This window comes from Melanerpes formicivorus, unplaced genomic scaffold (assembly GCF_026170545.1).
Source record: "Melanerpes formicivorus ecotype bairdi unplaced genomic scaffold, bMelFor1.0.p_v2 SCAF_61, whole genome shotgun sequence".
NCBI lineage: Eukaryota > Metazoa > Chordata > Aves > Piciformes > Picidae > Melanerpes > Melanerpes formicivorus.
Genome location: NW_027142413.1, coordinates 958402 through 971222, shown reverse-complemented (window position 1 = coordinate 971222; position 12821 = coordinate 958402). Strand labels below are relative to the sequence as shown.

The window sequence follows — 12821 nt, the reverse complement described above, 5'->3', positions numbered from 1 at the left end:
ATGTCCCTGCCCATGGCAGAGGGGTTGGAACTAGATGATCCTTGTGGTCCCTTCCAACCCTTAATGAAACTATGAAACTATGAAACTATAGCTGCAATATATAGGTAAGGGCATAGACATCTAAATGTCTCAATATCTTCCCAATTGACTTTCTTTTAATTCCAAATGCAGTAGTTTCACAAAATTATAGCACACTCCTAAATGATACAGTAAAGATCAAATATTGAAGAGAATGTAAAAACGTGCCCAAAACGACAGGCCCTGTCAGATTAGTGCCTCAGTGAGAGAGCTGCATTTGCTTTGTCCCCTGCTCTGTGAATGGAGCCCAGACACGTGAACTTCCAGCACTTTTAAAGCATAAAGAATAAGGGAAACAACTCACAATGACTTCCTTGAAAGAATCTTTGTCACTGATTGTCTTATCCACTATACATCCAGACTGATTAAGGTAGTGGTAGCTCTCCGGCACAGATAAGTAAAGAGCATCTAGCAAGGAGAGAAAAGAGGATGAGTGAAAGAAAAACAAAAAAACAAACCAAAAAGCACTCCACAAATTACTATGTCAGAGCTAAATAGTTCACAATTTATTTGCTCAGAAATGATGATGATGCATAAACCAGAGCTTTACAGTAAAATCAGCTGTGGGGGGTTATTTTGCTGCGTCTCACTTTATTTAGCTGCACGATGGAGTTAACTATTTAGCACACAAAGACAGCAGGCCCAAAGGGAGATGCTGGGACAGCTTTAGGCAATTCTACATGTATAAAACTGTAATTTCTCTTGTTCAGTGGATTCATTCTTTATGAGAGAGGATTACAGGAGCCAGAATTATTTCTCTTTGTTCCTTTGGAATTACTTAGTACCAACAAAAATATTCAGCTTGAACAGAATGAGGCATGTTTGTCCCAAAGTAATTTTCTCAGGGCCACAGCAGAAGCTAGGAGAAGAATTACTGGCAGCTCAGTGACATTCTTCAACTAAGCAGGTTGCTTTATCAAGCTGAGCACAAATCCACACTCACTGAATTCCAGCTGAATAAATAACCTATTTCACTGCTGTGGTTAGTGGGTATATGCAGTTAAATTTTCCACTGCTGTTACCATAGCTGCTGACTACTAGCAGAAAGCCACTACAGTTGTGTGAGTTATGCTTTGCCACTCACCTTTTTCTCTCTCTTCTATCCCTGCCAGCAGAGCATAGAATATATGATAATTTCTCTCCCCTGGGTTTTGTCTAACTACACGATTCTGTCAAAATAAAACATAGTTTCCACTTAAGCAACCATTTTTAAGGAGTTTTGGGGTTCTTTTATCCACAATTCCAATGAAAATATTAAATCAAACAAAATTAACTGAGCAAAAGCAAACATTGACTTACTTTTTCCAATAAATCTATAATCAGGAGGAAAAACTTCAGTCAAGGAATAAAGTCAAAAGCAATTAATGCACAAGCTATTTGTAATTCTTCATCTTTCATTTGAGACAATAAGGAAAAGCCCACTGGTCTTTTCTTATAACATGCCTACTAGTGTAAAAAGAAGAATAAGGTAACAATGGTAATATCACAGCAGTTCTAATAACAGTTTGTTCCCACACCACCTTCTCCTCCAACATATTAAAACTGGACTTGTCATGTTCAGGACTTTAAACTTTATTTCTTCTTTTCCCTAGAGCCTGGAAACAGCTTTAAGGATAAAATCTGTCCCACTGCAAAAGCAACTTCTATTCAAAGCTCTATATAGGATCCCCTCAGTACCTTCTTCATCCCAGCATCTCTGGTGCTCTGGTAGAGCTGGCTCATAGTCCGCTTTTGCCAAATGCATGTCAAATGAAATAATTTGACACACCAAGGGTCTGGTCTTTCAAGTACTTTTCCAAAAAAAGCTTATTTTTGGATATAGTAAATGAGGGCAATAGCTGACAGCTGAAGAGTTCCCCAGAAACTCAGGCTTTTAGCTCACTGTGTAGGAACATGCACACAAGCCATGCCAGCAGTAGCAATACAAATTCCTGGTCCTTCAGGAGCATATAAACCCTACCAGGACAAATATGTCTGTGTACATATGCACAAACCTGCAGAATTTTGTGTTACTGCTTCCCTTTCCCACCTATATTAGCTCAATTTAATGGATGGAGTGAAAGGACGGACAAGGGCAAGTCACTTCTCCCTCAGCCCTCCACAGAGGAGATATGTGGGGGCTGCCCACAAAGAGGGGTAAAATCACCAAATGAGGATACAATCTAGAATTCTTCCTCCCTGAATGTTTCCTTTCTGACAGATGTTCAGCTGAATAAACTTCCCAAAGCGACTTGAGTTGTTGTTGTAAACAGTCTTTGCATTGCCAAAAGCTTCCATAATTGGGCTGTGAAAATATAAAACACCAACAAGAGTGTTAGTGGGTGACCAGCATTGCCAACATTTTCACATGGGACTGGCAAAACAAACAGCACTATGAAAAGCTCACGTTTGACACTCTCCTCAGCCACAGCCTACATCTTCAGTGTGATCCTCAACTAAGGAACAATGATCATCTCAATTTTCTATCAAAAGGTGCAAGCATTCACACAACAGGAGGAGCAATCCTATTAAACTGCTTCACCTGCAACTGCTCAAAAGATGTCACTGCAGTACTCAAATTATAGAAATAAGAAATCTCAGCACATGCAAATTGCTAGAGTGATGCAGGGAAATTAATCCTTGTCCTGAGTCAATTCAACATACACCAGGCAAAAAAAAGATGAATCATGATGAACAGAAGCAGTACCCTCTCAAACTGCCTTGGTTTTTAAAGAGTTTTGAATGAGGTATTATTTAATTTGAACACTGAGAGATTCTTATTTTTACTCACCTGTTTCACCAATTCTCCTTTATCCTCTCTTTTTCTCAGCACACTTCTAACACTCACACTCTTTATCTTCACTGTGCTGCATCTTGTTCTACCTTACCCTCAGGCTATACAAACCAAACCAATGGTTTCTCCCATTGTTATCGCCCATTTTCCTTATCATGATTATCTGAATTCAGCCCCAAACAAAAATGTTAATTTCAAAACTCTGGATCTTTTTGCTTCATTACGATAAACCACTGCTCATTTCACCTCTCTAGAAAACCCTGGTAATTTTGTTTAATGGAAAATGTGTCCCTTTCCAATATTTATTGTATTGTTCACAAATGCACCCACATCTTTACTTACATTGCAAGCTCTTATTTCAATGACTGGGCTTATGCCTTTTGGAAGAATACCTGTGTTGTACTGAAAAACCTAGTACCTGCTTTCAAGAATAGCTTGCTCCACACAGGAGGTCTTCTCTCTGCAGGATAGCTCCAGTGAATGTTGGCTCATTGCAGACAAGAACTTCAGAATCAGCTTAGTGCTTTCTGTCTTACCAGCACCACTTTCACCACTGAAAGAAGAAGAGGAAGAAAAGTGTCTGCACAGTTCTAACTGCCAAAAGAAAAGCCCTCTATCTGGCCAGCCTTGCAAACTCTACATAATCAGGACTCCAGTGATTAAGAAATGGTATTCAAAAAAATAGCAGAATATCCCTTTAAGATTGATAAATATGACATTTAGCACAATATGCAAGCTACCTATAGACTTCATACAACTGTTTAGACAGTGTTTCAAGGCATTCACTGCACAAAGCTGTATACAAAGCCCACGAGGCAGTGAAAAGCTCTCCAAATACAAACAACTGTCCAACAATTATCACTAACATGCAAGAAAAAAAGTTAAGAGCACAAAAATGCTCAAGAAGAAAGTCCAGAATATGAATTAAGATGGGAAAGTTTAGGATTATGCTGCAGCAATTTAGGTAAGGAGGTAGCCCTACTGTGAGGAAGATGAAGTGAGGCACACCAATGCATACTGTAATACACCAAACCTACTCATACAATTAATATTGATAATCTTAGAGAGCTACATATTCTTTAAACACATTTTTTAAATGCCCATGAAAGTAAACCAGATTCATATCAGTTCAAAATACACAATTAAATCCTCCTTTTTGTTCTCCTCTGAACCACCTCCAGTTTCACAAAGTACTTCTGGATGTCAAGCAAGGCAGAAAAATGCAAAATACTCAAAATGTGAGCACAGGATGGCTTTACCTAATGTTCTCTATTCATTTACTAATAACCATTCTATTCTATTTAGTTTTACAATTACTACTGAATGCCAAGTGGATGGATTCCTGGAGCCCTCTGGCATGACAGTAACATCTCCCCATGGCGTTGCTCAGCTTGAGACTCGTCATTTTATGTGCATCAAGTTGGCTCTGCATTTTTCCATTACAAAATGCTCTACAAAAAACAGTTATTATTAATAAGGTGAAAATCAAGAACAAGTAAACTAAACTTTTAAAAGTCATTTATTCAACCCTACAGTAAATACACTAACAGTAGGTTAAGTGGGATCAATCTTTCAGACTCTTTAGAAAGCCTATGCGTACAAGATGTTGCCAAGGTCAGTAAAAGAGTGAACTTTTTTAGTGCACAGCTGACTTTTCCATCCCAACTTGAAGTGTCCAGATCATTCCACATCACTACATTCAGTACTGTGAATATATTGTGTGACAGCAACCCACAAGGCCTCCACTTAGGAGGTCTTTAAACTTTCTTCATGACTTATTCTATGCAGAGCATCTTGCTAAGGTCACAGCAGCCTGGACTCCAGACTGTCGCAGTGGAGAAAGTGGTCACCAATAGCCACTCCTCATTCTGAAGGACATAATGCGAGTGAAGCAGCAGCAGTACTTCTCTGTACCACTTCTCAGTTCTGCCTGTTGGCTTTAAAACCCCAAAGACAGATATAAACAGGTGGATAGATGATGGTAGAGCAGTGGATGTGGTTTATCTTGATTTCAGTAAAGCATTTGACACCATCTTCTACACCATCGTTGCAGTTAACCTGAGGCAGTGTGGTCTGGATGATCAGGTAGTGAGGTGATTTGTGAACTGGTTGAAGGAAAGAAGTCAGAGAGTTGTGGTCAATGAGATAAAGTCTAGTTGGAGGCCTGTATCTAGTGGGGGGTCCCTCAGGAGTCAGTACTGGGACCAGTACTATCCAATATATTCATCAACGACCTGGATGAGGGCACAGAGTGCACTGTCAGCAAGTTTGCTGATGACACAAAGCTGGGTGAAGTGGTTGACAGACCAGAGGGTTGTGCTGCCATTCATCAAGACAGGCTGGAGAGCTGGGGAGGGAATGAATGAAATTCAACAAAGGCATGTATAGTCTTGCACCTGGGGAAAAACACCACCATGTATCAGTATAGGTTGGGGATTGACCTTCTGAAGAGCAGTGAAGGGGAAAGGGTCTTGTGGGTCCTAGTGGATGGGAGGTTGACCATTTGCTGTAGCATCGTATTTAACTGTGGTGAGGTTTTTAGTAGGCTTTTTATATGAAAGTAGACTCTGCAGTAAGGTTCAGATCAACACAAATTTGAGGATTTGTTGCTGCAGATATTTTTGTCTACATTAAATCTCAAGTTCAGTAGCTAGAGAAACAGTTTTTAGCCTGAGAGAGCAAAAAGATAATTTCACAGCTGTGCAGATATTCTAATGCACAGGTTAGGTTGCACACAGCTTCTTTAATGTACCCCTTTGCTGACATGTTAGGCTGCCAAGTAATTTTTATGCAGCATTTTCATGAATCAAAATAAGCTGGGGTAAAACTGACTGATAAACAAGCTTCTTCATTTGACTCCATTATCTCTTCTGTATTTCCTTTGTTTTCACCTCCGGTTTGTGCAGTTGTAACTGGAAAAATGGTCTCACACTTGCATTACATTTTGAGTCACTACTGATGACAGCTTTTAATGCAGATTCTTGTCTTAAGGCACTCATCTTACCCTACCCAGACAAATACCCCAACCATTTCAAAACAGTGGAAGCTTTTACACAGGTTTTTGAGTCTAATGCCTTAAGAAAATGACTCCCAGACAAAGCTGAGCTAATGCTGGATGCCAGCAGGTGGCACTTCAAGTCTAGAGAAACTGTGGGGCTGTTCCAACGCGATACTGAGATTTTTGATCCCAGAATTAGAAGCAGGTGAAACTGTGAAGCCTGCATGAACAATTCACTCATTTCAATGGGATGAAGCTGTTTATTGTGTTTTTGTGATGCAACAAAACTTTTTATATTAAATACAAGACCTTCATATTTGCCTGAATTCAAACACAGCAGAGCTCCACCTGACCAAGAAACCCTGTCAATGACTTGTTGCAACATCTACTTCTAAGCCGATAAAAGATTCACAAATTACTAAGATGCCAAATTTGATAAGCACACTGTTGCATGTCCACTTCTGATGCCCCAAACTAAATATATGGGGACAAGAACTTTCCCAAACCTTATGAGGGCCACCAAAAACCTTCAGTAATTTTATGAAACCCTGCTCTCAGTCCTTCACAGCTACAGCAGATAATACTGTTGTAGGAAACTGAAGCCTTTTTCTTTCTTTCTTTGGTATGTTAATTGCATGGTCTCTCAATTTCTGTAGAAACAAGATACCCTTATAAGGTTGCATTGTGGCACTTGCCTGAAACACTGAACTTACAAATTGTTTTAATCCGTAACCACAGTGAGAATTTTAAAAGGGACCACTAATGCAAAACTTCTCCATATAATGGTTCATCTCTACTGAACCACATGGTTTACAGAGCAAGGACTGTTGGGAGACTCCTCTGGAACATTAGACTTCTGCTTATGTCCTTTTTAGGACACAGCCTACTTTTCTCTTGGCAGCTTGTAGGGAACTGGAAATCAAGGTAAAATACTCAGGCTAGTACAGAATGGCATTAAGAAAAAACACTAACAGCCATCTGCTAGGCACCTGAAGTTATTTCAGTCCCCAAAACTTGAGTAGATGGGCTGTTTGCAAGCAACCACTTGGCACCAGAATGTGAAATTGTGACTCCAGACTAGAAATTTTCAAATGACAAAGATCTCTGTGCATGTCACTGGGACTCAGTTTTTATGCACAGCACTATGTATTAAAAAATAAAGAGGACAAATATGGTTGAAGAAAGCTGAAAAACATAGTCAGCCCACATCATCTTTGTGCTACTGCCAGGAAGAACCTGCCTGGAAGTGAGGGCAGGTACAGATTGCAACTTGCATAAAGTTTGAACCAGACATACTGTGTGCTATGTCTGAGTCACATTTCTACCAACAGCTTCGGTGCTGAACTATGTGCAGCAAATCTTCCTCTGATCCAGGAAGCTTTGCAAAACTGGTCTGTAATCTTCAAAGCCAGTAGAAACTGCCCACTGCAAAAGATGTTGCTCTTACTCTGCCTCATCCTCTCTGTGCCCCACACCATGATATCAAGGTTGTCAACAAGGGCTTCCATATCAGCCAGGAGACAACTGAAATGGTGTCACCTTATATCTGAAGAGTTCTTCACACCCTTCACTTTTGCTACAAGAAGGCAAGAGGAAACAGGCTTAATCGCAAAAATATTGTAAAGGCAAGAGAAGAGAAGGAGGGGAAACACAAGCCTGCTCACTCCCCTCGAATATCACTCCCTGCCTGGAACCATGCTGCCATCTCCACTGAGCTACTTCTCCCAGTATGGCAGGAAAGGCTTCAGTTTCCTTGATGTGTGTGAGCCCAGGCATCTGAGAAGGCAGGCAGGGGAAAGTGAGAAGAGCTATCTGTGTTTTCAGCTCTTCTGGAGCAAGAAAGAAGGAAAAGATGAAAGCAGCAAAAGAACATTAAAATGCTGTCCTGATTTAGGACAGTCTGCTCTCACAAGCATGCTCCCCACACACAGATCAGGAGGGAAAGTAGCACAAAAATCCCTGGGTTCAGATAAAGAGTTTAACAAAAAAAAATACAATGGGCAATTATCTTGTTCTGTTTCACAGAAAAGCACTGCAGAAGCAGCAGCAGAAGCCAGTGATAAAACAACCACCTCAGCCCCCAAGCCTGCAGGTGGCCCAGCAGAAAATACCAGCACTCCAAAAAATGGAAACTGGAAGCAGCAACCAGAAACAGGAACTGCTCATGTTACCAGCTGAACTTCAAAACCTCTGCTCCAGCCAGCACTTTCATTTTAAAGCTGCCATGATGTCAGCGTGGCACTGAATACTCATCAATAAAATCAGTTGGCTAAAATCATGGCACTATCCACCACTTATTTTACACCATCTACATCATGCCCAGCAGCAATTAACAACATACAATATACATCATTCACTGTTCACTCTTATTCAAAATTACATTGCCTTGTGATACACAACAGACTTCTTACTGCAGATGTTCTGGAGCTCCACCCTGTTCCAATATAGTGTAGATCAGTCCATGACCAGTCCAAATGGTGGAGCTGTGTTTCCACCCCTGGAGCAGTTGATTCCAGTAACTCCTTCCACTCTTCCAAGTGAAAGCAAACTGTGCCTTGCAATCCAGTGTTCAGCTTCCAACAACCTCAGCTGTTGGAATCCCCCTGTCACAGCAGATATACAGATGGGTTCTACCCTCATAGTTTGATGTCATTGGAGCACACTGTGTGCCTGCATCTACTAAAGCTTTACATTCTTGTGTGTTCAACTTGCCAAGCCATTGGACACATATAGTCCAATAAACCTAGATGTCCATCACCTCCATCTGGTTGGAGGCAGGGGCCCTCTAATTCTCACTGGAATCACTCTACATCTTGTGAGGATGCTTTGGAAATCTTTTCAAGAGGATCAGAAGCAGTATCAATTTGTCTGCTCTTTTTGGGTGACTTTCCACTGGAAACTCTGTTCTTCTGGGGAGAATTTCCTTGTAGTTCACACACTCACACAGCTAAGACTGAAGTGGGTTTTCCATCCCACTTCATCATGCCCTCCCCATGGTCACATAAGTAGAACTACAGGGTACACTATGGTGTGTACCTCCTAGATTCTCTATCTTGGATAGGGAAATGCCTGCTTCAAATAGGTGAAATACTGGACCATACAGGTGGGGAATAGGACACGTTCTCTTTGAGCTGAAGGACCTCCCAGTTCCTTCATAGCTGAAACACAGGCTTACACAGAGGAAAAGAGACCTTCCTCATATTGCTGGATCCTGCAGAGGCAGCAGCAGAAGCCAATTATAAAACAACTCCCCTCCTCACAAGCCCACAGCTGGCCCAGCAGAAAAAAAACAACACCCCAAAAAATAGAAACTGGAAACTCCAACTGGAAACAGGAAGCCTCTCATTACAATCTGAACTTCAAGTCCCACAATCTTTTGATCTGTCCAGCACCTTCATTTTCAAACTGGTATGACATCAGCATGGTGTTGAATACTCATGAGCAGATTAACTGGGCAGAATTAAGCAGTTGAAATGTGGAGATTTTTCTCTTTGCTGTTGCTATTTAATGTATTTCTCAGGACTGGTGACAAACCACTGAGTTGTGCAGGTATGTTTAAACTGGGGGGAAAAACACTTTGGGTAATACTAGGTGGGCAAGTAGCAAAAAATGCATAAAAATACAAATATTTTTTCCACTAAATGGAATTATAAGATGCTTAAGAAAAACCACAATTTTGTTAGAAATCCACTGAATAATACAAAGCAAGTTCAGAACTCTCTCCTGAAATTCTGAAGGTTTAAAAGCCTGCTTTCCTTTGGGGTTCTCTTCCCCATGTGGCCCAAAGCTATGCTCTTAAATCACCTTGGTAGGCTCACTGGCAGGGCTAATCAAAGCAGCAGCAGCAGCAGCTGTTGACATTTACCTGATGAGGATACACTGGTTGTCATGGCGCTTCCAAAGGCAGCGGTAGCACTCATTCGCCACAGCAAAGATGTGAGGTGAAATCTCTCCCATGTGGTGCTTGCTGTATTGCTCCATGGCGGTGCAGTCGTACAGTCCCGGGATGCTCTTGTAAGGGTTCACAGAGGCAACTATTGAACCAATGTAGGTCTGCAAACACACAGCAACCCCCCAAGCTGTTATTACACACAGGGTGAAACAGATTAACATTCTTCCCCCCCAAAAAAAGAGAACAAATACATGTTTGCAAAAGTCTATCAATCTTTTGGATAAAGGAGGATACTATTTTTAACCTGGCTTCTTCCTTGCAATAAAAGCAACAGAAGGGTAACAATTACTTTCACCTCTGTGCTGTTGTCATGCTTATTCCACCAACAGCACAGAGCTCAGCTATATGAATCCCTGCCTTAACACCACGTAGAGCAGCACAGTATTGCCTGTCAGCACTGGTATACAGATGCTTCTAACACGTTCCTTAGGGACTTGATAAACTTACTAAAAGCTTGACTGTGTCCCAAGTACTGGTGCAAAAGTGCGTATTTCCATGTAGCATATCCAATCCTTTTCTGCTACTCATTTTAAAAACATGGTAGACACTAGCACTGTTACACAGCATACACCTAAAGAACAGTACACAAACTGTCAAGTGCTCCCAAAACAATGAGTTTCTGCAATTTACTTTATTACTAGTGTGATGCACAATGCCAGCTGATAAGACATTCATTCTATCCAATTGCAACTAGAAAGCACAAGTTAAAACCACCCAGGTAGCAGCTTGTGTCCACTGCCTTAACTCACTAGGCTGTGATAAAGTGCTCATTTGCAACAGCCTACTTTCAATGCTGTTCATTTGCTCAGTTACTCTCCTCAATATATTTTCTGAAGAAAACCAAATTAAGTGAGGGCCTGTGAAATTAACTGATACATCATGTGTGTGGTGTTAGTGCTGTGAGACAAATTTCATTTCATTAGCACCGGTTCAGGCTGCTCAGGGGCTCCCCAGCTCAATTCTCCTCAGGGACTGACAGGCTGAGGGGACAGCACATTGCTCTCTAAAAGGAGGTTGTAGTGAGGTAGGGGACAGTTGCTTCTTTCTAGTATCAAGTGATAGAATGAGAGGAAATGGCTTCAGGGTGTGCCAGGGGAGGTTTAGGTTGGATATTAGGAAAAGTTTCTTTACGGAAAGAGTGGTCAGGCACTGGAACAGGCTGCCCAGGGAGGCAGTGGAGTTGCTGTCCCAGGAGGTGCTCAAGAAACCTGTGAACATGGCACTTGGGGACATGGCTTAATGGCCATGGTGGTCTTAGGTTGACTTAGGTTGGATTTGATGATCTTAAAGGTCTCTTTCAACCAAAATAATTCTGTCTCTGTTGTTACAGGCAAGAAGCTGACGACTGGCTTCCATAGCCCTGCTACAGATTTGCAAAGAGCCACACTGCAAGTATTCAGTCCTGTAACATGGTCCCTGTGTACAGACAGATGCTTCACCTGCAGTCAACCCTCTCATGGCCAACAGCAACAAGCTGTGAAGTTGACAGCATGATTTGGGGTCTTTTCACCTCCACTGCACTCTACCTAGGAAGGTCCACATAAGGTAAGCAGCATCTCTCACACCACAGAAACACAGACCTATGTGATCCTCCTGCAACCACTCTCTTCTCCAGCAAGCCATTGTGGGGACACTTACTGAGACCCAGGGACCACCAGCTCCCCCACGGTTTTCTTTCCTTCCTGTCAATCTCATCCACAGTATTTGCATTCCATATCTACCTGCCTCCCTGTTCTCCTTAATTGAAGTGCAATTAATCACTTTGTATCAGCTCTCCTTTCTCATTGTTACCCTGCAGTTACATTCCCTGTTATTCACCTGCTTGTCCTCCATCAGGCCCAGCGTAAGTAGCAGCTTTGAGCTTTTGCTCAAGGGAACCACAACAGTGTCCTTGAAGTTATGACAATTTTATTAGCTGTGAGAAGAATATTCCTCCTCACTGCAATTCAAATACCTTCTACAGAGCTCTGAACATTCAATCTGTATGTTTTGTAAGAATCCCCACGCTGTGCAGTAGCTCAGAAGGTTTCATCCAGAAGAAAGATACCATTTCAACAGAAGATCATATTGCAGGGCAATTACAGCATTGAGACAACAGACTCATTTCTTGGGATCACCCACTCTTGAGTTATAAATAAAGAACTAATGAGGTAGTCTCTGAGAACAAACTTCCTCACTTTGCTACATATTTCAGCAGAGATTGCACAGTCAGAAATTTAAGATTTCTCTTTTCTTAAATTATACTAATAAAGTGCAAGCATGAGCAATCAAATGGAGTGCTGCAGATCTTCCTCTTTATTACAGTCTGACTAAAATGTAAGAACTTGAGGTACATCATCACAACAGATGCCATGGCAAAGCAGCAGATAAAAAAATCCCCATGAAACATGATACCATCTAACTTTCTAACTGCAAGTCCCTACTTTATAGCTTCTGTTTGATAAAGTACCTGACAGGACATCATCACATCCCCTGATCTTCCTCTGATAAAGCACTGGCAACTCTGCACCACCATCAGCTACAGGACAACTTCTCTTGTTTCTCCTATTTCAAACAGTAAATATCCTAGGAGATGACAGCAGCCCACTTCTGCACAGGCTCAGTTAGCACGAGGCAGTCTTTCACATAGTTTAAACACAGTGTTTTAAAGATTATATCAACACTTCCAGAACCCCAGCCATTACTACAAATAAGAAAATATTACTATTATTAAAAAAAATCAGCTGTCTTTGTTGCCTTATAATTCAGGTAGAGCATTCTAGAGAAAAAGGTAATGTGCCATGGCAGTGAAAGAAGCTTGGTGAAAAGCAGAAGCAATACTGGCAAAACCAATTCCTAAAGCACCTCATGTGGTAACGCTTAGGATGTGTTACTGTTTTAAAAATTCCTCCTCTCTCTCTTTTTCTTTCAGCAAGAACGTGAAGAACCACACCCTCTACTGAAATAGCTCTGCTTCTGTGGTTCAAGTCTTCTGGTGCTTAGAGTACATACTACTTTTTTTGCAGAACAAGTTAAATGTG

General features: G+C 41.3%; 1 protein-coding gene across 1 annotated transcript in view; it reads right to left on the bottom strand.

Annotated features, from left to right (window-relative positions):
• The window catches only part of MYO10 (myosin X), a 172692-nt gene that overhangs the window by 69336 nt on the left and 90535 nt on the right, over positions 1-12821 (bottom strand). The window contains exons 4-9 of the mRNA XM_068161975.1: positions 9715-9902; positions 3270-3404; positions 2238-2362; positions 1378-1391; positions 1163-1247; positions 383-486 (exon numbers count right to left, since the gene is read on the bottom strand). Of these exons, the coding sequence (XP_068018076.1) occupies positions 383-486; positions 1163-1247; positions 1378-1391; positions 2238-2362; positions 3270-3404; positions 9715-9902 (651 nt within the window). The remainder of the gene's footprint in view (positions 1-382; positions 487-1162; positions 1248-1377; positions 1392-2237; positions 2363-3269; positions 3405-9714; positions 9903-12821) is intronic.